The 27977-nt window shown below is 44.4% G+C and overlaps 1 protein-coding gene across 1 annotated transcript; it reads left to right on the top strand.

Annotated features, from left to right (window-relative positions):
* Positions 1–1182: 1182 nt before the first annotated feature.
* Positions 1183–16247, top strand: LOC134989675 (odorant receptor 131-2-like). Its single transcript, XM_063950622.1, has 3 exons — positions 1183–1969; positions 15718–15770; positions 16029–16247. The coding sequence occupies exons 1-3, from the start codon at positions 1183–1185 to the stop codon at positions 16245–16247; spliced, it is 1059 nt and encodes a 352-aa protein (XP_063806692.1).
* The last annotated feature ends 11730 nt before the right edge of the window (positions 16248–27977 follow it).

Genomic DNA, 27977 nt, shown 5'->3' with positions numbered 1-27977 from the left:
GACGCTGTCACCGCGGCGCTATGTTACATCCGGAATGGCGTCTCCCGCGGCCTCCGCCGCCGTCCCAGAGTTTCTGCATGCACTATGTCAGAGTGGCGATTACGTCAGCCGCGGCCTCCGCTGTGCCCGCGTGGTTCAAATGTGCACTCATCAGTCTGGCGTCTCCTGTTTACTGTGGCCGGCGCCACCATTACTGTTAAAGTTCCCACATGGATTACAAACCAATCTTCCCTCCAAGTGTCTGCATGGGCGCAGCCATGTTGGATTCTGTCATCTGCTCATTTCCACCAATCTGTTGTTTGCATTGTTAATCTGAATAATTGCCTAGCCAATCCCTTCCTTGCTGCAGGTATAAGTATTCTGTGCCTGAGCAAGGAAGGCGTCAGTGCTTTGGTTGTCAAACCTAGTTCCAGTTTGTCTCTCTCCTATGGTTGTTTTCCAGGTTCCAGTTCCTATCTCCAAACCTCCACTAAAGAGATCCGCTCCTGTCTTCCATCTGCGGTGTAGCCTGACTCTCCTATCCTTTTGGATTCATCTGCTTCCAGCTACAGATCCACCTGCTTACAGCATTCAGCTTCCAGCAGAGGTCAACTCTTCTTAAAGTGCCGGTACCCTTTTCTGCAGATTACCACTCACCACCAGTATTATTATTTCACCGCTCTCAAGCTCCATATCATTTCATATTTCATCGCTCTCAAGAAACATTTATTATTTAACTGGTTCCAGCCAGTATCCACTCCGTGCCAACCCCAGTCTGGTTTCAGCCAGTACCCACAGCAGCTGTTTTATCCACAGCAACCCAGCTCTTCCTGGAACACCAGCTGGTACGATCCTGGGCTATCTCCATTGCTACAGTCGGGCCTGGTAAGGACTTTCCAACTAGAAGATTATAAGAACTATCTCATACTACCAGAGCCCTGTGGCCCTTGCCATCCTGTAGTACCCAGGAACTGTATTATTTCCCTGCTGAGTTTATGTTTTCTTTTATTTGCTGCTGTGTTACGGAGTATGTCATAATAAACATCATTGACTTTTACCCTGGTTGTCGTGGTCACGCCTTCGGGCAATTCTTCTACATGTAACTTACATGTCTAGGGGTCTGATACAACCTCCCAGGTTCCGTTACATCTCAGCCCCTACAACTGAGGCTGCCTCCCGTCAGCTCAGGCCCTCAGTTGTGACATGATGTTCTTCATGTTCTGCATCTTCTTGTACTTCATGGCCATTATACTGTATGCCTTCTTCACCGTTCCTCATGTCCGGGAGAACCCTCGCTATATACTGTTTATCCACATGCTTGTCAATGATCTTGTATATCTAGCTGTTTCATTTTTTCTCTTCCTGTCTCTTTTGTGCGCGGTATACATGCCTGTGCTGGTTTGCTACACAATCATCACCTTCTCCACGTGCACATTTAGTATTACTCCGTACAATGTGGCGGTCATGTCTTTAGAACGTTATGTAGCCATTTGCCATCCATTAAGACATGTGGAATTGTGCACTGCGCAGAGATCTAGTATTGCTATCGCCATCATGTGGACAGTGGTGCTCATTCCACAGCTCCCCGATTTTATTGCATTTTGTTTTACTGTGGAGAAACGCGTCTTTTCAATCAGTGTCCTCTGCAACTGGCCACTGCTAATAGTGAATGAGGTACAAGTGGTCTTAAGAACAGTAACCATAGTAATTAGCTTTACCGTGGTTGTACTGATAATCGGGTACACGTACATCAAAGTTATGCTGGTGGCTCGGAGGATTGCTTCTGGGAAATCTGCTTCTAAGGCTGGAAAAACTGTCCTGCTCCACGCGTTTCAGCTCATGTTGTGCATGTTGTCTTTATTGAATTCATATACTGACAAATATTTGTCACCATATTTTTACTATATGCCATTAATCAACTATTTCCTGCTTACGTGTATTCCCAGATTTATAAGTCCATTAATTTATGGAAGTAGGGATGAAGTTCTAGGTAAACGTATGAGACATGCACGCACATCATAAAGGTCCCTATCTGGAAAATTATAAAGAATACTTTTGAGGAGACATGTTATATAGCTGTATAATATATATACGAAATAACATTGATAAAATAATGTGGACCTCAAAGTTTTTCTTCATTTTCATTCTTCATTCTATCCCACCACTTCCATATTCTCTGCAGTAGGTCAGAGGTCATAAGATTCACTTACCGTACCTCAATCCAGCTGTGGATCTAAGTTTGGAATCCTATTTAGAAGACATTTCATTGTTCTCAAATGGAGTCAGGGAAAAGCTATGGCTCCCCTGCCCAAGTATATTGTGTATTATTGACCCAGTCTTAAGTCACTCTGTGTGGTAACAGACATGCCTATGGGTTGGGATTTTCCTACGTACAGTAGGTGCACCGACACCTGTGCATAATACCACAACAGTGAGGATTAGGAAAGTCTGTTCTACCTTTTCTCTGCTATAGGAGCTATGAGCCTCATTCATGTTTGTACACAAAAGCAATTGCGATTTTGTCGGCTACGGAACTGCTGATATTATAAAGTGAAGCTGCCGTCCAGGAATGATGCCCACCGGAGCCATCACAACGTCAACACCAATTGTGCACACATTCTTAGCCTGTACGTAAGAACGAGGAACATCGAGCTTAAGGGTTGGTCTATGGTAACGCAGACTGGACACAGCAGTAGCAATGCAGGAGCCATGTATTTGTACATAGGAGCTTGCAGCTGAAGGCAGGTACATGCCCCAAAACAGCCATGACACACCTGCGTTTTACCAACCACTCCCCAAAAACTCCCAGTTGACACCTCCAAATGGTCAGTTCCTGTCAATCACTATTAGATATAATCTTCAGTGTGAGACGATCACAGTTGCATCTTCATGCATTGCGATCGCGGCACATGCGAAGTCAGCCGATAATCACTCCATTGCGTGATAACCGGCCAATGCGTACAAACATGAATTAGGCTCTATGTGATGTGAGACTTGATTGATCATATACACTGGAGAGATACAGCGTTGTTATATTAAAACACAAGAGATTATTAAAAAAAGAAGCAATTAATGAGAATTTAATGGTCATAATTTCAAAGCCATTTAGGACTTTTGCACTTACTTGGAAAGCGTTTATTTTGTAGTATAAGATTATGTAAATGACAATCGGGGGGGGGGGGGGGGGGGGCGTGGGAGGGGAGAGGTCGCATTTACTGACGACTGCGGAGAATTTTCCCCCCTGCTAAGTATTTGAATTTACAATGTCTTAAGTGATGGTGGAAATCAGGTATCCTTCTCATGGGATATCTAATGTACTGTCACGGCACAGTTCATATGAAAAAGGAATTTCTGCCGATATAATAAACATATTTAATTGGTATTGATGTTCCTGTCTTTCTTAATGAAATCAAATTATGAAAGGCAATTAGTACACGGTAAACTAGTTCTTCTCTGTAGAAGTAGCTGGAAATAATAATAACATTTCATCTTCTCTCAATAATAATAATAATAATAAATATATTTTTTTTAGCTTCTCTCTTCTCATAATAATTCCTTCCACCAATAGCAGAAGAAGGAATTAGTCACCAATATAGCTATTTTTCATTGATGAATGTGTTCCTTCACCCCAGGACTGTGTGCAATGCTGAGGACAAGTAGGACTTGTGCACATCTGAAGGTCATACTCACTAATACTTAGCAGTTAAAGGGTTACAATCTGACCTCATACTACTTATAGAACTGGCCTTTAATTAATTACAAAAAATAATTTATAGAATTCTGCTGATTTTTTTTAGCCAGGATACACAAAGACAGTATAGAAATGTAGAGACTGTCTTTATTACAGTATCGACAGCGGCATCCCGTTAGCCAGAATCCCGGATGTGAGGCAGCGAGTCCCCTCGTGGTTTCACTGCGCTCGCCACGCTTTAGATCCAGTGGCGAGGTTTGCATGCCACAGCCTGGGTGTTGGCATGGACACACCAACCAAGTGGGAACACGGGCTGTGGTCGGTATTCCGGCCCCCAGCATTTCACCGGCTGTCAGGATTACGGCGTCGGTATCCTGAATGCCAGTATTCCAACAGCCAGTATATTAACTGCATGAAGGGCCAACCGAGGAAATGCAGTGGTATCGGCCCAAGCTTAAGGGTGTGGCCAGGTACCAGTGGGGGGTATGGCCATCCTCCAAAGAGGCCTGCCTAACCATTACTGAGTGAGTGAGTAAATATATATACAGTGTGTGTATATATATATATATATATATATATTAATTAGTAAATACTGCTAGTGCTTGCAAGATAATGTCCCAGATTAATATCAGCAATGCACTGTAGAAAGTAGACTATAGGAGGGAATTCCAAGTTGATCGCAGCAGGAATTTTTTTAGCAGTTGGGCAAAACCATGTGCACTGCAGGGGAGGCAGATATAACATGTGCAGAGAGACTTAGATTTGGATGGAATATTTTGTTTCTGTGCAGGGTAAATACTGGCTGCTTTATTTTACACTGCAATTTAGATTGCAGATTGAACTCACCACACCCAAATCTAACTCTCTCTGCACATGTTACATCTGCCTCCCCTGCAGTGAACATGGTTTTGCCCAACTGCTAACAAAGATCCTGCTGCAATTAACTCAGAATTACCCCCATGGTCCTATGCAGTATAATGTAGCATATATATATAATATATAATTTAAGTGCACTAGGATAGAGTCTGGAAGCTAATCCCTAGAGAAGGAGCTGGGCCCACAGGCAGTGGAGCCCACCGGGGGTTTCCTCTATGGGCCAGTCCGACACTGCCACTAGCTGAAGTACCCAGTGTTGCCCGTGTGTGTATTTTCCAGTTATCAAGTATGTCAGTGAGTTGGATGTAACTGTTAACATATTAAAAAATGATTAGGATCTTAGTGTAGCCACATCTTTCAATTTGAAAATTCTCAACTTTTGTCTGACATTTTATGCTAAGGCTCCAATTCTCTGGCATTCATTTCCATTTGGAGATTTTGAAACTGTTTCTGTGTACTTGACAAACATTTTTCAATGTTCTCCTTTTCTCCTTGATATTTTTCAACCACTTAATTTGCATGGTTAATTTCCTTCTTCAAAGATTTACTTTGTTCTGCTGCTTTATGAAGACTTTCCTACAGAAACACATGTCTTTCAGTCAGATACTCTGGTTTTGCTCTGGCTGTAGCAAAGTTGTATTTGGGGTGTCTGTGTTTGCCCTGTTTGTGTGGACACAATTCAAGAGTCTTTTTCTCTTACCACCAGAATTAGATTTGCCATAATTATTTGTGTGATCTTTGCATTACTCTGATGCCCCATACACATTTTTTCAATTCTTTCACCTCCTGCTGAAGATCCAAACAGCTCTGGTGCAATTCAAAAACGTCTTGCTCTTGTTTGGCAAAAATCACCTGTTTCTCATGCGCCTGTTCTAACAAACTTTCATTGTGAGAAACACATCATTCTCATGTTTTGTAATTCATTTTAAATGCTTCATCCTCCTCAAGGCTTTCAGACATAACTGCCAATTTAAGATTGGTCTTTTTAAGAAGTTAAAACTCCAACTCTCTTTTTGTTGTTTTGTTTAAAGGACATTTTTAAAGAGGACAACCCCCTCTTTTAATAACTTGCTAATGTAACACTTTTTCTCTTAAGTTGACTTTCTCTTTAATTCACTTATCTGCACATAACAATATGATAGTATTTCATGCATAATTGTATTTATATGGTCATATTATTTCATGCTGATATAGACTTCACAATATTCATGTGGCAGACCCACCACCTTACACTGACCACACCACTGTTAGGGGATCCGGTCTGAAGATCGACACGGTCTAGGTCGACAATGTTTAGGTCAACCACTATAGTTCAACAGTCACTAGGTCGACATGGATGTAAGGTCAACAGGGTTTCTAGGTCAACATGTGCTAGGTCGACAGGTCTAAAGGTCGACATGAGTTTTTAAAAAAAAATTATTTTTTTGAATTTTTTTCATACTTAACGATCCACGTGGACTACGATTGGAATGGTAATCTGTGCCGAGCGAAGTGAAGGCACCATGCCCGAAGCATGGCGAGCGAAGCAAGCCATGCAAGGGGACGCGGTGCACTAATTGGGGATCCCGGTCACTCTACGACGAAAACGACACCAAAAAAAAATTCCTCATGTCGACCTTTAGACCTGTCGGACCTAGCACATGTCGACCTAGAAACCCTGTCAACCTTCCATCCATGTTGACCTAGTGACTGTCGACCTATAGTGGTCGACCTAAACATTGTCGACCTAGATACTGTCGATTTGATGAACCACACCCCACTGTTAGTTTTATTTTGCATGGTAACTTTAAATGTCTATTTCTTTGTAGCATATCTTTACAGTACATCACTTTGTAAAGATTTACCATACAGGAATTATAACATTTTTAGATCACTTTCTTGCAAAACATTTGCTTTATTCCCAAAACTGTGACTCTCTTGCTTTAGAGTGAACACTTGTAAGCATCAGTTTCCTTCTAGTATAATACTTTTTTATTATAATCCTTTTTGTTACCCATTTTTATTTGCTCACAATATACACATGAACAATATATCTTTTTTTGCTGTATCACACTTTGCTTTCAAAGTATTCTCAATACAGCAAAATATTTTTCTTAATGTGGCACTACAATTACCAGCATTTACCATAACACTTTCTCTTTTGCAAAAGATATCCATAGACAACACTTGATGAGGCAAATTTAAACCAATTGAGTTTTCAGCCAAAATGCTCTTTTCTCATTAACCCTTTCTCTGTTGAACCAATTTCACAGACACTTTACTTTTGCTTGCAGAAATTCACACTGTGTAAACACGTATTTATCTTCAAAGACACCATATAAATAGAATTCATCACTAATTCCACACATTTGCACTTTGCATAACTTTTTTTGCACATACTCAATTTTCAATTTAAACACTTCAAACAGGCTGTTTGTGTTTTCACTCTCCACTTTGATGAGCTCTGTCTTGTTGTCTCCATTATGCCATGCAATAAGCAACCATACTTTCCTATAAGTTGCTGTACAATTCACATTTCCTGTGTACTGTAGATCTTTTTGCAAGCCAATTACCCACCAAGGGGTAAATTTACTAAGATTCGTATTTTCCCGTTTCAGGTCAAAGTTCAATCACGAATGACATCGAAAGTGTAAAACTGCAACTTTTTGAATTTGTTACGATGGATTTACTAAGCTGTCGTATTCGGGTTTTTCTTTTCTTCCGATGTCGATGTCATTCGTGTTTTTTTTGGGTTTTTTACGGCAGTGATTAGCAAAACACTGCCGACTTTTTTACAATTAATCTCGGCCGGATCTGTGTGATCCGTGCTGGGGTTCTATTTTTTATTTTATTTTAATTAAACACTGTAAAATTTTAAAAAAAAATTGCGTGGGGTCCCCCCTCCTAAGCATAACCAGCCTCGGGCTCTTTGAGCCGATCCTGGTTGCCGAAATATGGGAAAAAAAATGACAGGGGTTCCCCCATATTTAAGCAACCAGCATCGGGCTCTGCGCCTGGTCCTGGTTCCAAAAATACGGGGGACAAAAAGAGTAGGGGTCCCCCGTATTTTTAAAACCAGCACCGGGCTCCACTAGCTGGACAGATAATGCAACAGCCGGGGGTCACTTTTATATAGTGCCCTGCGGCCGTGGCATCAAAAATCCATCTAGTCACCCCTGGCTGGGGTACCCTGGGGGAGTGGGGACCCCTTCAATCAAGGGGTCCCCGTCCCCCCAGCCACCCAAGGGCCAGGGGTGAAGCCCGAGGCTGTCCCCCCCCATCCAATGGGCTGCGGATGGGGAGGCTGATAGCCTTTGTTGTAAAAGAAAAGATATTGTTTTTAGTAGCAGTACTACAAGGCCCAGCAAGCCTCCCCCGCATGCTGGTACTTGGAGAACCACAAGTACCAGCATGCGACGGAAAAAAGGGCCCGCTGGTACCTGTAGTACTACTACTAAAAAAATACCCAAAAAAAGACAAGACACACACACCGTGAAAGTATAATTTTATTACATACATACACACATACATACATACTTACCTTAAGTTCCCACGCAGGTCGGTCCTCTTCTCCAGTAGAATCCAAGGGGTACCTGTTGAAGAAATTATACTCACGAGATCCAGGGGTCCAGGCTCCTTGGGAAATCCAGGGGTAATCCACGTACTTGAAAAAAATAACAAAACGGTGTCCCGACCACGAACTGAAAGGGGACCCATGTTTGCACATGGGTCACCTTTCCACGAATGCCAGAAACCCACTTTGACTTCTGTCTAAGTGGGTTTCTTCAGCCAATCAGGGAGCGCCACGTTGTAGCACTCTCCTGATCAGCTGTGTGCTCCTGTCCTCACTGACAGGCAGCACACGGCAGTGTTACAATGTAGCGCCTATGCGCTACATTGTAACCAATGCTGGGAACTTTCTGCTCAGCGGTGACGTCACTTTAGGTCAACCGCAGGGCAGAAAGTTCCCATCATTGGTTACAATGTAGCGCATAGGCGCTACATTGTAACACTGCCGTGTGCTGCCTGTCAGTGAGGACAGGAGCACACAGCTGATCAGGAGAGTGCTACAACGTGGCGCTCCCTGATTGGCTGAAGAAACCCACTTAGACAGAAGTCAAAGTGGGTTTCTGGCATTCGTGGAAAGGTGACCCATGTGCAAACATGGGTCCCCTTTCAGTTCGTGGTCGGGACACCGTTTTTTTTTTTTTTTCAAGTACGTGGATTACCCCTGGATTTCCCGAGGAGCCTGGACCCCTGGATCTCGTGAGTATAATTTCTTCAACAGGTACCCCTTGGATTCTACTGGAGAAGAGGACCGACCTGCGTGGGAACTTAAGGTAAGTATGTATGTATGTGTGTATGTATGTAATAAAATTATACTTTCACGGTGTGTGTGTCTTGTCTTTTTTTGGGTATTTTTTTAGTAATAGTACTACAGGTACCAGCGGGCCAGTTTTTCCGCTGCATGCTGGTACTTGTGGTTCTCCAAGTACCAGCATGCGGGCGAGGCTTGCTGGGCCTTGTAGTACTGCTACTAAAAACAATATCTTTTCTTTTACAACAAAGGCTATCAGCCCCCCCATCCGCAGCCCATTGGATGGGGGGGGACAGCCTCGGGCTTCACCCCTGGCCCTTGGGTGGCTGGGGGGGGGGACCCCTTGATTGAAGGGGTCCCCACTCCCCCAGGGTACCCCGGCCAGGAGTGACTAGTTGGATTTTTGATGCCACGGCCGCAGGGCACTATATAAAAGTGACCCCCGGCTGTGGCATTATCTGTCCAGCTAGTGGAGCCCGGTGCTGGTTTTAAAAATACGGGGGACCCCTACTCTTTTTGTCCCCCGTATTTTTGGGACCAGGACCAGGCGCAGAGCCCGATGCTGGTTGCTTAAATATGGGGGAACCCCTGTCATTTTCCCCCCCATATTTTTGCAACCAGGATCGGCTCAAAGAGCCCGAGGCTGGTTATGCTTAGGAGGGGGGACCCCACGCAATTTTTTTTGAAAAAATAAGCACTTTCCCACCCCTTCCCACTGATATACATGCACGGATCTCATGGATCCGTGCATGCCTATCTAATCACGGGAAAAAAAATAAGGTCTGTTTTTTTTTAGCACTTTTTTACGAGTTGTAATTTTTCACGGCAGTGTTTGTTTTTTTTTTGCTTTGCACTTCTTAGTAAATGACCGAGATTCATACTTAAACAGCCGCGTTTTGACCGATGGTGTATTCATTCGTAATTTTTTACTTGGACTTGCAAAAAATTACGAATGCCCTCATCTCTGCCGTGATTAGTGTTTAGTAAATTACCGAGATGACACTTTGATGAAAAAACGGCATCTCGGTCAAAATCGGGAGCTTAGTAAATTTCCCCCCAAGTGTGACAATTCTTGGGTAATTAGCTGGTAGGGTAGTGCAGTGGTACAGTGTCTATTTGCATAATCAGGGTCCGCACACATCTTTTCAGGTAAATAAATGAAAGTAATATTTTACTGGCAGCATAAATGAAACAGATAATAACAAACAATCCAGCCCACTTTCAGGACAATAGCTCACTTTTTCACCCCTCTCTATGTTGGGTAGCTAGTCTGCATTACAAAGTCTCTCTTAAAAGTCATGCCTGCTTCCTGTAGGTATGTTCACAGGTTCCAGCATGGCTTGATTTGGCTTGGCTTCTACAACTACTCACATAGAGTCAAAGAGTTTTCTGTTTCTCCCTGCCTCCTGTAGGTTTGAACGCTGGCTTCTTAGCCTACTAACATACAATGCCCACTGGCCTGGCCTAGACTCAGCAACATAAGCTCAGCCAGAGAGATTAGTAGTATTCCCTGTCTCCTGCAGGTTTAGACACTGGCCTCCTCTGGCCCCCACTGCAGTCTAACTGGCTTTCCCAGACTGACTCCACTCAGCAGTGATTGGGTGTGCTCACACCTGCCCTTTATTACATGTGTGGATGGAATTCTGTCCATGCCAATAGTTACAGATTTCAGCTTTTGCTGAATAATTCCATTGCACCCCTTACATCAGTGACTGTGTTGAGTGCTTTTTGTTTGTTTTCTACTATTTTGTATTGTATTGTACTGTACAGCTGTACTTAGAACTGTCTTATTGTTTTTCCCTCTTTACAGCACTGCAGGCCACTTGCAGAACCATATAAAGTTTAATAATAATAATAATAATAATAAACTTCATGACGTGCTGTGAAAAGATCAAATTGAAGAAATGCATCAGCTGCTGTTCATCTCCAGGCTCTGTGTCAGTAGTAAAGGTTATTAGCGCTGACTGTTTACCCTTTCCAGTGGTGCACACTGATTGTGGAGAACCCCACCTCCTACACAGTTACAGATGTGGCCAGGCTGGTTGTTACCACAATGCTTATGCACAAGTAGTTGCATCGGGGCAGTGTCTTCATGCGCTGGGGTGCAACTAATCGCAGTCACACAATGTTAAACCTAGGGCCGCAGGTATGAATATAGGCAAGTGCATGTGAACGTATACTGTACACTCCCCACAGGAAATGAGTCATGGGTATGATGAATCACAATGGAATTTGCTGCGCTATATAAGAAACTGATAATAAATAAATAATCGCAGAATGGCTACATCTGTATAGGGCCTGATTCTGATTTGTAATGTAAATCAGGAAAGGGGCTGTGTAATACCGTACAAATAAAATGTACAAGCAGCAAGAGGTGTCTGTAGGAAATAGATGCCTCCTGCGTGCATCTGCCATCCAAGTGCTACTGAATGTCTGATGATGCAGCATTGGATCACCATCAGGACCAATGCAACCATCGGCTATGATGTCACAGCATTTGGCCAATCTGTGTAAGCCAAATCTTTCTCAAACTGGAACTGATAAGTTGTGTCCATGAAGTCTGCATCCGACGATGCAGACCCAGGGCTTAGCACACCCATAAAATGGGGGTGACATGTAAAACCAGGTTTGTCGCCCTCCACTCTCCAAATGGTGCAGCTAGTCAATCATGCAGCAACTATGTGGGAACTACAAATAATCTTGCAGGACCTGTTCTGCACATACGCTGAATGGGTCCTGAGCAGGAGGAGAACCCAAAACATTGGATCTGTGCATAAACCATCGGTTTTACTTTAATTTCAGATGAAGATAGTTGACAGCCAAAGATGTCTATGTCAAGACCAAATGGTCGACATGTACAAGGTCAATAGGGTCAAAAGGTAGGAAATGGAAATGGTCATCACATGAAAAGGAAGACACATGAAATGGTCAACCTGAGTATTTGGGTGTTAAATTTTCCCTTCCAGTCATGGATCCCCAATTAGTGCACTGCGTCCTCTCTCGTGGCTCGCCGTGCTTGGGGCAAGGTGCCTCGTTCTGATATTGCATCGCTCAGCACAGGTTAGTATTCCCAATCGTAGTCCACATGGATGGTAAATTATGAAAAAGTTTAAAAAATGTAAAAAATGCAAAACATTCATGTTGACCTTTTCATGTGTTGACCATTGTCATGTCGACATTTTGACTATTCTGACCTTTTTGACCATGTCGACCATATGCATGTCAACTATTTGGTGTCAAACCTATTGCTTGCCGACCTTTTGACTGCCAACCTATCATCTGGATACCCCTGTGAAATGGTTATTGTGAGGGAATTCTGGTGAAGGTTGGCTTAAGTTGCCTTAATTGATAGATGGACCGTATGGATCCTGAGAAAGATCTCCAAGTCTTGTTTTATTTGATCAGTCTGCTCATTCGACTAAGTCAGATGAGGAGAAGGAGAGATGGATGCTCGGTAGCTTACTGTACATAAATATTCCCAGAAATTGTAAACAAATTAAACCCACAATCAGAGACAATTTCCTGGGAACATTGGTGCAGGCAGAATACCTCGTTGATGAAAGGTGTTTCCTTAGTTGGGATGGACAGCCAGTGGAATAACAATTGAATGGAATAATCTCTAAGTGCTGCACAGACCACAATCCATGTGTGTAGGAGTAAAAACATCTAATGAATGGAGTCTAAACAGTGTCGGACTGGGGCATGAAGGGCCAACCGGGGGAATGCTGCTATAGGGGCACATGCTTAAAGGTGTAGTCAGGTTCCAGTGGGGAAGTGGCCAACCACCACAGAGGTTTGACTAACCATTACATGCTCCGTGCCCCTTGGTAAATATATAATAAACCAAATTATTGTGAAGTATAATTTAACATATGTATAATGCATAAATCCAGTGCACTAGGATAGTCTGGAACTTGATCCCTAGAGGAGGTGGATGGCCCACAGGCAGTAGGGCCAACTGGTGGTTTTCCCTGTTCTCCTGTGGGCCAGTCCAACCCTGAGTCTAAGTAGCATCTCGGTAAACCACAAATTGTACGGTAGGTGTTAGCTAATGACTGAATCAATGCAATTCTTTAAGTCAAAGTAGAGACAGCGCAGTATATTGAATCATCATTAGCACCTAAATAATATGCATTAAATGCATCAATTCACCATACTGCAAATATTTAGCAGCTATATAATATATCTCAAGCAGTAAACATAAGAATGTATGACCATGTAAAAATCATATACAGTAAGTCAATAAAATTGTGAGAGCGTAGATCACAATGCGATCAGTCATGAGGAGTATGTCTGCAGGGTCACATATAAAGAGCTACAAAAATAACTATAAATGTATATAAATAATACTGTAGTTCAATAAAAAAAAGCATTAGTAGGAACTACTAGGGCCCCCTGAGGGTTTAGAGACTCCAACGAACAGTGAGTCTCTCCAATTTGCATAAGTTAAAATAAGTTACCGTAACTCAGTGGTTCTCAAATTTTTTATAATCACGGCATCCTAAATTTAGAAATAAATATTAAATTAAGTAAATTGTGTTTATATGTCAACCTTAGGTTCAATTGTGTGGTCAGGGACAAGATTTGCTTCTGTTTGTTCACAAATTGTATGAAGGAAAGAGACAAGCGCTTGTTTTCCCTATTACATTGACCAAAAATAATTTGAATTGGTCCTGGACCACCAATCCAGGGCACCCCTGTAAGTGGCCCGAGGCACCCCAGGATGCCACTGCAAATAGTTTTAGAACCACTGCCATAACTGATGTAAGGTATGAGATCTTTCCTGTACTACCATTTGTGGCATATCAATGAAATCCAGACTCGTGACGTGACTGCAGCTTGTGTAGACGTGTGTGGTGGAGGTGGGCATCACAATGGAAAACCGGAGGGCCTTTAGTGCAAGGTATAATTGTTATGAATTAGAATCCTGTTAGGAGATGTCACCAGGAGTATTTAATGGCAGGACTCCTGGAAACTTTCATTAACATACTGTGTTTTATAATCTGAGTATATAAATTCACTGTCACACTTTCCCGCATCACTCCATCCTTTTCATGTTCTGCATCATCACTTTCCCACTTATATTCAATTTCTAACATATGATAAATAAACCTTTGGGCACTAAAATGCTTTAGATGTGTAGCGCATTGATATCAAATCTTATTTTGATTCACATTGCTGAAAAAAAGGTCCTGTGAAAGACTGTTTCCAGTGCTGGTGCTGGAAGAGGCTAAAAGGTGGAAACCACTGATAAAAGCATTTACCTGGAGATAGTCATCCCTGAAGCTCTCACTGGGTAAAGATCCATGAACACTGGAGTCATCACTGATGATGCTACGCTGAGGATGGAAATGAGGAAGGAGGAAACTGGTCATGTAATTTTACATGTTACTTTGACCATGATTTGTTTGAATCAACAGAGATTCAAATCCAGCTAGGTGGACTACTACTGTCAGCCAAACAGGGTTCTCCATAAGCTGGTCAGTAACAGACATCTTCAACAAACACATTTTGACTTACCTTGTATTAGATGGTGAGTGCCAGAAGTTCAGAATGAAGGCAGAGCAGAAAAGTGTTCCAGAAGAAAGAAGATGTTTCCAAATAAGGGAAGAGAATCCACCAGCAAGAAGAATAGAGAAGAGATAAATTTGCACTTAAGCAAATAAGATAGACACCTTACACTTGACTTCTTGCTATCCAGGTAAAGATCAGCCACAGTCAAGAGGCCACCCAGAGACAAGCCACTGAATGTCAAGGAGCAATGAGTGGCACAGGGCCTAGTACAAAAGATCTGATCCTGGCAATCTACTGGTTAACTTGAAGACTCTTGACCTGGTAAAGGTCCATGTGGGGCACCCCTATAGCCCTAGTCACACCATCAACATCCCAAGATTTTACTCTTCATTCCAAACGTTGGGCATTAAGCATAGATGCTATACTGTGGGGGGGGGGGGGGGGGTAATAGACCTAGCTGTCCCTTTAATGCCTTCTGTTGGGCCTTAGATCTTGTCCCTATTTGTAGACACTAGTCTCATGTTTATCTTTGTTAGGAACTCATGAGTGCAACTACCTGGGTTCATGTAGGGGGATGCAGTCAGTTTACCTCCAATCAAAATACCGACGTTCAAAATCCCGACACCAAGTGACCGATGGTCGTCAAAATCCTGACAAGGTCAAAATACCGACATGGACAAAATACCGACATTTAAAATACCGACAAGGTCAAAATACCGACATGTAAAATGCCGACAGGTCAAAATACCGACATGAGTTTTTCATGATTTTTTTAATTGAAACCGACTTGTTCATACTTTACCATCCCAGTGGACCTGGAGGGGGAATATAATAGTGTGCCGAGCGCAGCGAGGCACCGTGCCCGAAGCATGGCGAGCGCAGCGAGCCATGCGAGGGAACGCGGTACACTTTATATGGTGTCCATGTTGATTTATGTCGACATACACACAAAAAAACATTAAAAAATGCATGTCGGTATTTTGACCTGTCGGCATTTTACATGTCTGTATTTTGACCTTGTCGGTATTTTAAATGTCGGTATTTTGTCCGTGTCGGTATTTTGACCTTGTCGGTATTTTGACCATCGGTCAATTGGTGTCGGGATTTTGAACGTCGGTATTTTGATTGGAGGTATTTCATACCGATCCCCATGTAGGTAGATACCTATTTTACCAATGATTATCCGCACAATTTACAATAAGTACTGTATGCATTAGGACTATTTTGCAATATTGGTGCATAGGCCTGATACGTTGCTGGAGGGTTTGGCCACCAGTAGATTAGGACTGGGTGAAGGGCAGGCCCACCAGAGATATGTGAATCTCAGCCTTATTTAACTGAACATTTCCCTATTTTCCAGATTATAAGCCGCTTCTGTCTCCACTTCCCCACTACATACACCTGAGTTCCCCAGTGAGTATGTTGGGGTGTGGATTTGCTGCCTCGTTCCTTTTGCTTGCACTGTAGGAACCCGTGCGGGAAGTGAATGCAGACCCTTACCCAAATGGTTTGTTTTGCATCCAGTTTGCTGTGGGTGGAGTTCAGATCATTAAGCATTAATGGTCCACACAATTTACCAGCCATATCAAAGATAATACACATAAAATCAATTGAAAAGTAGCACTAATTTTCTACTTTATTTTTAATAATCCACTATCCTATTACTAATAGGAGTTTGCAGCTGTTGAGAAATGCGCAGCTTCTCAAACCATGGGATCATATTGGAAACAGCCTCCATTTTATTTCTTGTTCCACATTGGTTATTGCAAAAAAGTTACTTTGATCACAGCACCCGACGAGACTCCAGCTCCATACAGATATGACATTGCAAATGGATTTGCTGAGCACCCAGCAGCAGATATTCCCACTATACTGACACTCAAGACGTAGATTGTTCATGTTGCCAATTTTTGGTATTCCCAGATGCAGGCCCTTGTTCACTGGGTCAACCAGGAGTTAACCAATGGCTGCTCAGAAGTTCAGCTGCTCTTGTGTGTGGTGGTGCACAGTTTGGTAATCACTGCTGTATGATATTTAGCAAAGGGCATTCAGGATACCGATGCCAGAATCCTGACAGCGTGGAAAAGGCTGGCGTTCGGAATATCGTCCGCAGACCGGTATTCCCATTCAGGTGGTGGGTCCTCGCCACCACCCGAGTGGGAATATAGCCTGTGGTGAGCGGCGCCGGTATGCTGGTTGCCGGGAGCCCGACCGCCGGCAATCCGTAGTGAACCCGCACTGACTGTATATGGCTGTATGTACAGGGTCTGCACTGACTGTATACGGCTGTATGTACAGCAAGAGCCGTGTGGGACAATTACATTGTAAGTATAGTCTGTGTGGTGTATAAATCACATTACCTGCAGTTTGGCCACCAGCGTATGTAAATGTCTTTCCAAGTCTATATATTTTGTGTGCTCACAGGTACCAGGGGAAACACCAGAATTTTTCTGTCTGACGGAACCCTCTCCCAGCTACTGAGAAGGCAGAATTCTATCATACCGCTGTCCAGTGCTGAGACCCAGGTAAGTGGTATTCTGAATTCTATCATACCGCTGTCCAGTGCTGAGACCCAGGTAAGTGGTATTCTGAATTCTATCATACCGCTGTGCAGTGCTGAGACCCAGGTAAGTGGTATTCTGTATTCTATCATACCGCTGTGCAGTGCTGAGACCCAGGTAAGTGGTATTCTGCATTCTATCATACCGCTGTTCAGTGCGGAGACCCAGGTAAGTGGTATTTTGAATTCTGTCATACCGCTGTCCAGTGCTGAGACCCAGGTAAGTGGTATTCTGAATTCTATCATACCGCTGTCCAGTGCTGAGACCCAGATAAGTGGTAATCTGAATTCTATCATACCGCTGTGCAGTGCTGAGACCCAGGTAAGTGGTATTCTGTATTCTATCATACCGCTGTGCAATGCTGAGACCCAGATAAGTGGTAATCTGAATTCTATCATACCGCTGTGCAGTGCTGAGACCCAGGTAAGTGGTATTCTGTATTCTGTCATACCGCTGTCCAGTGCTGAGACCCAGGTAAGTGGTATTCTGAATTCTATCATACCGCTGTGCAGTGCTGAGACCCAGGTAAGTGGTATTCTGCATTCTATCATACCGCTGTTCAGTGCGGAGACCCAGGTAAGTGGTATTTTGAATTCTGTCATACCGCTGTCCAGTGCTGAGACCCAGGTAAGTGGTATTCTGAATTCTATCATACCGCTGTGCAGTGCTGAGACCCAGATAAGTGGTAATCTGAATTCTATCATACCGCTGTGCAGTGCTGAGACCCAGGTAAGTGGTATTCTGCATTCTATCATACCGCTGTCCAGTGCTGAGACCCAGGTAAGTGGTATTCTGAATTCTATCATACCGCTGTGCAGTGCTGAGACCCAGATAAGTGGTAATCTGAATTCTATCATACCGCTGTGCAGTGCTGAGACCCAGGTAAGTGGTAATCTGAATTCTGTCATACCTCTGTCCAGTGCTGAGACCCAGGTAAGTGGTATTCTGACTTCTATCATACCGCTGTGCAGTGCTGAGACCCAGATAAGTGGTAATCTGAATTCTATCATACCGCTGTGCAGTGCTGAGACCCAGGTAAGTGGTAATCTGAATTCTGTCATACCGCTGTCCAGTGCTGAGACCCAGGTAAGTGGTAATCTGAATTCTGTCATACCTCTGTCCAGTGCTGAGACCCAGGTAAGTGGTATTCTGAATTCTATCATACCGCTGTGCAGTGCTGAGACCCAGGTAAGTGGTATTCTGAATTCTATCATACCGCTGTTCAGTGCGGAGACCCAGGTAAGTGGTATTTTGAATTCTGTCATACCGCTGTCCAGTGCTGAGACCCAGGTAAGTGGTATTCTGAATTCTATCATACCGTTGTCCAGTGCTGAGACCCAGGTAAGTGGTATTCTGACTTCTATCATACCGCTGTGCAGTGCTGAGACCCAGGTAAGTGGTATTCTGCATTTATGTGTACATCTGATTATTCAGTTATGTGTAATTAAACATGATGGAAGCCCATGAAGTGTCACCACTGTATATTGGGGGACATTCTGAGTTGATCGCTCGCTAGCAGTTTTTAGAAGCCGTGCAAACGCGTTGTCGCCGCCCACAGGGGAGTGTATTTTGGCTTTGCAGGAGTGTGAACGCAGCAGAGCAAAACAAGACCAGCCCTGTAGTTACTTATCCTGTGTGCTGATTGCTGCGACGAGTGACACGGTAATGACGTCAGACACCCGCCCAGCAAACACCCGGCCACGCCTGCGTTTTTCCAAACACTCCCAGAGAACAGTCAGTTGACACAGAGAAACACCCTCTTCCTGTCAATCTCCTTGCGTACGGCTGTCCGATTGGGGTCGTCCTAGAACCAGTGCAAAACCACAAAGGACTTTGTACCCGAACGACGCGCGTGCGCATTTCGGGTGCATACGCATGCGCAGAATAACCATTTTTTTTACTGATCGCTATGCAGCGAACAACGGCAGCTAGCGATCAACTCGAAATGACCCCCTCTCTGTCACCTGTCCTTAGCAGTCAGAATGGTGACAGAATATGTGCACATTACATACAGTATCTGCAAACAGTCTATAACGTGTTTTCTGTCCTTTTCTTCAATAACCTTTTATATCCACATTGAATTGAGTTACTAATAAATGAGTAATAAAATAACTGTTTGCAGCAACAAATTCTAATCAGGACATTTTATTCCCTCTTTATTTGCGTACTTACTGACGCAGGAAAACATTTTACTTTACTGTTATATGGTTTTACTGCGGACACCTGCCTAGTTTCAGAACGCAGCATCCTGTGTGTATAATACGTGATTGTGGATCCGGTGTAGGGTAAATGAAACTAGTACAGTATATAAATCATTTAAATAATCTCTTATTTTACATGTGGTAATTTACTGACATATAGACGTGTCCTCATTGGCTAGTATTGTTGCGCCGTGTAGCGTGAGATGCTTGGTGCGACTTGGCCCCACCACAGATATCTAGTTTCATACTTACAGTATTGCATCTTGTTTGCACCACAATGCACTTTTTCACACTGCAGCTGCAATCCAGACAAGTAATACACTGGGGTCTGAGGATCTGCACTTTTCCCGTTACCCTGGCGCAAAGTGGCAAATGCGTGGTGCTCTTCAGTCATATTGGTCCCCAGTATCTTATATAGTTTTCCTAAGATTGGTGTCTTGTTTGTGCCGCTCTTGCACCAGTGACATATTAGGAGAGGAGGGGGACCCGTGCGCAGTCTCCATCTGGGCCCCTCCTATGTCTCTAGCCAGCAGCGCAGCAGCTTCTGAGCGGTAGGGTCACTAGGAGACAGAAACTAGTGCTCATGCACAGGACTCAGAGAAATTGTCGCAGCGGCAATTTTCTCAGTGATTTTCCTACAACTCCAGGAAAACAGCCACCGCGCCATTTTCCCGGTGACTTTTGCAGCTCTGCTGCCACCGATGCAGGACTCCAGATGGGTAAGTATTCAAGAAATTGGTGCAGGGTGTGTACTGTGGGACCCCTGGACCTAGGGGCCCCTGTGTACCTCACACCACTAGTTGAGGGTAATTCAGAGTTGATCGCAACAGCAAATTTGTTAACAAGTGGGCAAAACCATGTGCAGTGCAGGTGGGGCAGATGTAACATGTGCAGAGAGAGATAGATTTGGGTGGGGTGTGTTCAAACTGAAATCTAAATTGCAGTGTAAAAATAAAGCAGCCAGTACTTACCCTACTACTTCTGAGGAAACAGCCCCTGATCTGAGGCGGAGAAACGCGTCAAGTACCCCGCTCAGTGGTTTACTGACACTCAATAGAGAGTGACTACTGACCCCCATAGGATCCTATTGGCGGCTTTCACTGCACCAACGGGAACGAGTGGACCGTGGCTCAAGCTTATGCTTTCCTGACCACTGCATAACGTGGGCCCCGCCATCCGTCACCTTTACAGCTCAGGACAGCTTCTTCATCATTACAGCTAACTGAGCGGGCAGCCGGCGCCCACGATTACCAGCGAACCATTGATCACCTGTATACTAATAGAGGCTGGGGTAAGCACTGTGCTTCTGGAGACTGCTCCACAGTGTTACACTGCCATGCATTGTTTAGTACTTTGAACTGTGCTTTAAACGTGACCCTAGCAAAGCCTCTTAAACACCGGATGATATTGCTGGGAGCTATAAAAAGGTGTAAAGTCCTTTTATACATATAGTCAACGCAGTGGTTATTTCAATGTTGAACTTTTCATTACATTCTTGATATGGATGGACTATAAAACTTCCAAACGTCCAATAAGTCCACATGTCCTAATAAAACCCACACGTGGAGCCTGCTTCATTGAGTTCCTCTTAATCTTAAGAGCTTTACAATCAAAAACAAAGCTGGATACAATGTTTAAAGGAATGTCCTAGGGCAGGGATGGCCAACCAGTCAGAGACAAAGAGCCAAGAAATCTTGTTAGGTACATCAAAGAGCCGACTTCGAGCTGAAGGTGCACTTGCAAAAATGGGGTGTGACCTTGTGCCTGCTAGGCCACACCCCTGGTATAAAACACATTGAAAAAGCCAGATCCAACATAAAATACAAAGAAAAAGCCACTTTTACATCAAATAATTGAAAAAGCCAGATCCGCATAAAATATATTGAAAAGCCAGTCACATAATACACTTCAGTTCCCCCATGTGTCACTCCAGCCAGCACCCGCCTGTGTCACTCCAGCCAGCTCCCCTATATGTATTTGGCTCCCTCAGTTCTCAGTCTACATAGTGCTGCTGCATGCCTGGCTGGAGTGCAGCAGTTTACAGATCTCTTGTGGTCACGTGACTTTGAGTGTTGAGAGCCACATTTGAATAAAGAAAGAGCCGCATGTGGCTCAAGAGCCACGCGTTGGCCACCACTGTCCTAGGGTGTCATTTATTTGTTGCATACATAAATTAAAGCTACAATTGTTTCTATTATAGAGATTACAATTTCAGTCACTGCTTAAAGTATCAGGATATTTGGTTGATTTATAATTGTGCTAAATATATATATTTTTAATGAATTGGTTTTAAAAAATTGTACTAATACTTTTTACGACAGTGCTTCTCTGTGTTTTTTACTATTTATGATTTTTTTGAGGTTCAGCACCTGAAATTGTGAAGCTGCAGTCATTGATAAGTATTGTAGAATTATTATCATTGTCTCATAACCAGTACACTAGCGCCCACTTATATCTTTTTTTGTGTGTGTATAAATAAAGCAGCCAGTATTTACTAGAGATGAGCGGGTTCGGTTTCTTTGAATCCGAACCCGCACGAACTTCACTTTTTTTTTCACGGGTCCGAGCGACTCGGATCTTCCCGCCTTGCTCGGTTAACCCGAGCGCGCCCGAACGTCATCATGACGCTGTCGGATTCTCGCGAGACTCGGATTCTATATAAGGAGCCGCGCGTCGCCGCCATTTTCACACGTGCATTGAGATTGATAGGGAGAGGACGTGGCTGGCGTCCTCTCCATTAGAATAGATTAGAAGAGAGAGAGAGAGAGAGAGATTGTGCAGACAGAGTTTACCACAGTGACCAGTGCAGTTGTTGTTAAGTTAACTTTTATTTAATATATCCGTTCTCTGCTATATCCGTTCTCTGCCTGAAAAAAACGATACACAGCAGTCACACAGTGTGACTCAGTCTGTGTGCACTCAGCTCAGCCCAGTGTGCTGCACATCAATGTATAAAAGCTTATAATAATTGTGGGGGAGACTGGGGAGCACTGCAGGTTGTTATAGCAGGAGCCAGGAGTACATAATATTATATTAATTTAAAATTAAACAGTGCACACTTTTGCTGCAGGAGTGCCACTGCCAGTGTGACTAGTGGTGACCAGTGCCTGACCACCAGTATAGTAGTATATTGTTGTATACTATCTCTTTATCAACCAGTCTATATTAGCAGCAGACACAGTACAGTGCGGTAGTTCACGGCTGTGGCTACCTCTGTGTCGGCAGTCGGCACTCGGCAGGCAGTCCGTCCATCCATAATTGTATAATTATATACCACCTAACCGTGGTATTTTTTTTTCTTTCTTTATACCGTCGTCATAGTCATACTAGTTGTTACGAGTATACTACTATCTCTTTATCAACCAGTGTACAGTGCGGTAGTTCACGGCTGTGGCTACCTCTGTGTCGGCAGTCGGCAGGCAGTCCGTCCATCCATAATTGTATTATTATAATATATACCACCTAACCGTGGTTTTTTTTTCATTCTTTATACCGTCATAGTGTCATACTAGTTGTTACGAGTATACTACTATCTCTTTATCAACCAGTGTACAGTGCGGTAGTTCACGGCTGTGGCTACCTCTGTGTCGGCAGTCGGCAGGCAGTCCGTCCATCCATAATTGTATTATAATATATACCACCTAACCGTGGTTTTTTTTTCATTCTTTATACCGTCATAGTGTCATACTAGTTGTTACGAGTATACTACTATCTCTTTATCAACCAGTGTACAGTGCGGTAGTTCACGGCTGTGGCTACCTCTGTGTCGGCAGTCGGCAGGCAGTCCGTCCATCCATAATTGTATTATAATATATACCACCTAACCGTGGTTTTTTTTTCATTCTTTATACCGTCATAGTCAGTCATACTAGTTGTTACGAGTATACTACTATCTCTTTATCAACCAGTGTACAGTGCGGTAGTTCACGGCTGTGGCTACCTCTGTGTCGGCACTCGGCAGGCAGTCCGTCCATCCATAATTGTATTATAATATATACCACCTAACCGTGGTTTTTTTTTTCATTCTTTATACCGTCATAGTCAGTCATACTAGTTGTTACGAGTATACTACTATCTCTTTATCAACCAGTGTACAGTGCGGTAGTTCACGGCTGTGGCTACCTCTGTGTCGGAACTCGGCAGGCAGTCCGTCCATCCATAATTGTATTACAATATATACCACCTAACCGTGGTTTTTTTTTCATTCTTTATACCGTCATAGTCAGTCATACTAGTTGTTACGAGTATACTACTATCTCTTTATCAACCAGTGTACAGTGCGGTAGTTCACGGCTGTGGCTACCTCTGTGTCGGCACTCGGCAGGCAGTCCGTCCATCCATAATTGTATTACAATATATACCACCTAACCGTGGTTTTTTTATACCACCTAACCGTGGCAGTCCGTCCATAATTGTATACTAGTATCCAATCCATCCATCTCCATTGTTTACCTGAGGTGCCTTTTAGTTCTGCCTATAAAATATGGAGAACAAAAAAGTTGAGGTTCCAAAATTAGGGAAAGATCAAGATCCACTTCCACCTCGTGCTGAAGCTGCTGCCACTAGTCATGGCCGAGACGATGAAATGCCAGCAACGTCGTCTGCCAAGGCCGATGCCCAATGTCATAGTACAGAGCATGTCAAATCCAAAACACCAAATATCAGAAAAAAAAGGACTCCAAAACCTAAAATAAAATTGTCGGAGGAGAAGCGTAAACTTGCCAATATGCCATTTACCACACGGAGTGGCAAGGAACGGCTGAGGCCCTGGCCTATGTTCATGGCTAGTGGTTCAGCTTCACATGAGGATGGAAGCACTCAGCCTCTCGCTAGAAAACTGAAAAGACTCAAGCTGGCAAAAGCACCGCAAAGAACTGTGCGTTCTTTGAAATCCCAAATCCACAAGGAGAGTCCAATTGTGTCGGTTGCGATGCCTGATCTTCCCAACACTGGACGTGAAGAGCATGCGCCTTCCACTATTTGCATGCCCCCTGCAAGTGCTGGAAGGAGCACCCGCAGTCCAGTTCCTGATAGTCAGATTGAAGATGTCAGTGTTGAAGTACACCAGGATGAGGAGGATATGGGTGTTGCTGGCGCTGGGGAGGAAATTGACCAGAAGGATTCTGATGGTGAGGTGGTTTGTTTAAGTCAGGCACCCGGGGAGACACCTGTTGTCCGTGGGAGGAATATGGCCGTTGACATGCCAGGTGAAAATACCAAAAAAATCAGCTCTTCGGTGTGGAGGTATTTCACCAGAAATGCGGACAACAGGTGTCAAGCCGTGTGTTCCCTTTGTCAAGCTGTAATAAGTAGGGGTAAGGACGTTAACCACCTCGGAACATCCTCCCTTATACGTCACCTGCAGCGCATTCATAATAAGTCAGTGACAAGTTCAAAAACTTTGGGTGACAGCGGAAGCAGTCCACTGACCAGTAAATCCCTTCCTCTTGTAACCAAGCTCACGCAAACCACCCCACCAACTCCCTCAGTGTCAATTTCCTCCTTCCCCAGGAATGCCAATAGTCCTGCAGGCCATGTCACTGGCAAGTCTGACGAGTCCTCTCCTGCCTGGGATTCCTCCGATGCATCCTTGCGTGTAACGCCTACTGCTGCTGGCGCTGCTGTTGTTGCCGCTGGGAGTCGATGGTCATCCCAGAGGGGAAGTCGTAAGCCCACTTCTACTACTTCCAGTAAGCAATTGACTGTTCAACAGTCCTTTGCGAGGAAGATGAAATATCACAGCAGTCATCCTACTGCAAAGCGGATAACGGAGTCCTTGACAACTATGTTGGTGTTAGACGTGCGTCCGGTATCCACCGTTAGTTCACAGGGAACTAGACAATTTATTGAGGCAGTGTGCCCCCGTTACCAAATACCATCTAGGTTCCACTTCTCTAGGCAGGCGATACCGAGAATGTACACGGACGTCAGAAAAAGACTCACCAGTGTCCTAAAAAATGCAGTTGTACCCAATGTCCACTTAACCACGGACATGTGGACAAGTGGAGCAGGGCAGGGTCAGGACTATATGACTGTGACAGCCCACTGGGTAGATGTATGGACTCCCGCCGCAAGAACAGCAGCGGCGGCACCAGTAGCAGCATCTCGCAAACGCCAACTCTTTCCTAGGCAGGCTACGCTTTGTATCACCGCTTTCCAGAATACGCACACAGCTGAAAACCTCTTACGGCAACTGAGGAAGATCATCGCGGAATGGCTTACCCCAATTGGACTCTCCTGTGGATTTGTGGCATCGGACAACGCCAGCAATATTGTGTGTGCATTAAATATGGGCAAATTCCAGCACGTCCCATGTTTTGCACATACCTTGAATTTGGTGGTGCAGAATTTTTTAAAAAACGACAGGGGCGTGCAAGAGATGCTGTCGGTGGCCAGAAAAATTGCGGGACACTTTCGGCGTACAGGCACCACGTACAGAAGACTGGAGCACCACCAAAAACTACTGAACCTGCCCTGCCATCATCTGAAGCAAGAAGTGGTAACGAGGTGGAATTCAACCCTCTATATGCTTCAGAGGTTGGAGGAGCAGCAAAAGGCCATTCAAGCCTATACAATTGAGCACGATATAGGAGATGGAATGCACCTGTCTCAAGTGCAGTGGAGAATGATTTCAACGTTGTGCAAGGTTCTGATGCCCTTTGAACTTGCCACACGTGAAGTCAGTTCAGACACTGCCAGCCTGAGTCAGGTCATTCCCCTCATCAGGCTTTTGCAGAAGAAGCTGGAGGCATTGAAGAAGGAGCTAACACGGAGCGATTCCGCTAGGCATGTGGGACTTGTGGATGCAGCCCTTAATTCGCTTAACAAGGATTCACGGGTGGTCAATCTGTTGAAATCAGAGCACTACATTTTGGCCACCGTGCTCGATCCTAGATTTAAAGCCTACCTTGGATCTCTCTTTCCGGCAGACACAGGTCTGCTGGGGTTGAAAGACCTGCTGGTGACAAAATTGTCAAGTCAAGCGGAACGCGACCTGTCAACATCTCCTCCTTCACATTCTCCCGCAACTGGGGGTGCGAGGAAAAGGCTCAGAATTCCGAACCCACCCGCTGGCGGTGATGCAGGGCAGTCTGGAGCGACTGCTGATGCTGACATCTGGTCCGGACTGAAGGACCTGACAACGATTACGGACATGTCGTCTACTGTCACTGCATATGATTCTCTCAACATTGATAGAATGGTGGAGGATTATATGAGTGACCGCATCCAAGTAGGCACGTCACACAGTCCGTACTTATACTGGCAGGAAAAAGAGGCAATTTGGAGGCCCTTGCACAAACTGGCTTTATTCTACCTAAGTTGCCCTCCCACAAGTGTGTACTCCGAAAGAGTGTTTAGTGCCGCCGCTCACCTTGTCAGCAATCGGCGTACGAGGTTACATCCAGAAAATGTGGAGAAGATGATGTTCATTAAAATGAATTATAATCAATTCCTCCGCGGAGACATTGACCAGCAGCAATTGCCTCCACAAAGTACACAGGGAGCTGAGATGGTGGATTCCAGTGGGGACGAATTGATAATCTGTGAGGAGGGGGATGTACACGGTGATATATCGGAGGGTGAAGATGAGGTGGACATCTTGCCTCTGTAGAGCCAGTTTGTGCAAGGAGAGATTAATTGCTTCTTTTTTGGGGGGGGTCCAAACCAACCCGTCATATCAGTCACAGTGGTGTGGCAGACCCTGTCACTGAAATGATGGGTTGGTTAAAGTGTGCATGTCCTGTTTTGTTTATACAACATAAGGGTGGGTGGGAGGGCCCAAGGATAATTCCATCTTGCACCTCTTTTTTCTTTTCTTTTTCTTTGCATCATGTGCTGATTGGGGAGGGTTTTTTGGAAGGGACATCCTGCGTGACACTGCAGTGCCACTCCTAGATGGGCCCGGTGTTTGTGTCGGCCACTAGGGTCGCTAATCTTACTCACACAGCTACCTCATTGCGCCTCTTTTTTTCTTTGCGTCATGTGCTGTTTGGGGAGGGTTTTTTGGAAGGGACATCCTGCGTGACACTGCAGTGCCACTCCTAGATGTGCCCGGTGTTTGTGTCGGCCACTAGGGTCGCTAATCTTACTCACACAGTCAGCTACCTCATTGCGCCTCTTTTTTTCTTTGCGTCATGTGCTGTTTGGGGAGGGTTTTTTGGAAGGGCCATCCTGCGTGACACTGCAGTGCCACTCCTAGATGGGCCCGGTGTTTGTGTCGGCCACTAGGGTCGCTAATCTTACTCACACAGCTACCTCATTGCGCCTCTTTTTTTCTTTGCGTCATGTGCTGTTTGGGGAGGGTTTTTTGGAAGGGACATCCTGCGTGACACTGCAGTGCCACTCCTAGATGGGCCCGGTGTTTGTGTCGGCCACTAGGGTCGCTTATCTTACTCACACAGCGACCTCGGTGCAAATTTTAGGACTAAAAATAATATTGTGAGGTGTGAGGTATTCAGAATAGACTGAAAATGAGTGTAAATTATGGTTTTTGAGGTTAATAATACTTTGGGATCAAAATGACCCCCAAATTCTATGATTTAAGCTGTTTTTTAGTGTTTTTGGAAAAAAACACCCGAATCCAAAACACACCCGAATCCGACAAAAATAATTCGGTGAGGTTTTGCCAAAACGCGTTCGAACCCAAAACACGGCCGCGGAACCGAACCCAAAACCAAAACACAAAACCCGAAAAATTTCAGGCGCTCATCTCTAGTATTTACCCTGCACAGAAACAATACAACCCACCCAAACCTAGCTCTCTATGCACATGTTACATTTGCCTCCCCTGCAGTGCACATGGGCTGTCATTCCGAGTTGATCCGCTAGATAAAAATGTTTAATGCGAATGCAGCGCA

The sequence above is a fragment of the Pseudophryne corroboree genome, chromosome 2 (assembly GCF_028390025.1).
Source record: "Pseudophryne corroboree isolate aPseCor3 chromosome 2, aPseCor3.hap2, whole genome shotgun sequence".
Lineage (NCBI taxonomy): Eukaryota > Metazoa > Chordata > Amphibia > Anura > Myobatrachidae > Pseudophryne > Pseudophryne corroboree.
The sequence above is the reverse complement of the archived record's forward strand: the minus strand, read 5'-3'. Positions and strand labels throughout refer to the sequence as shown.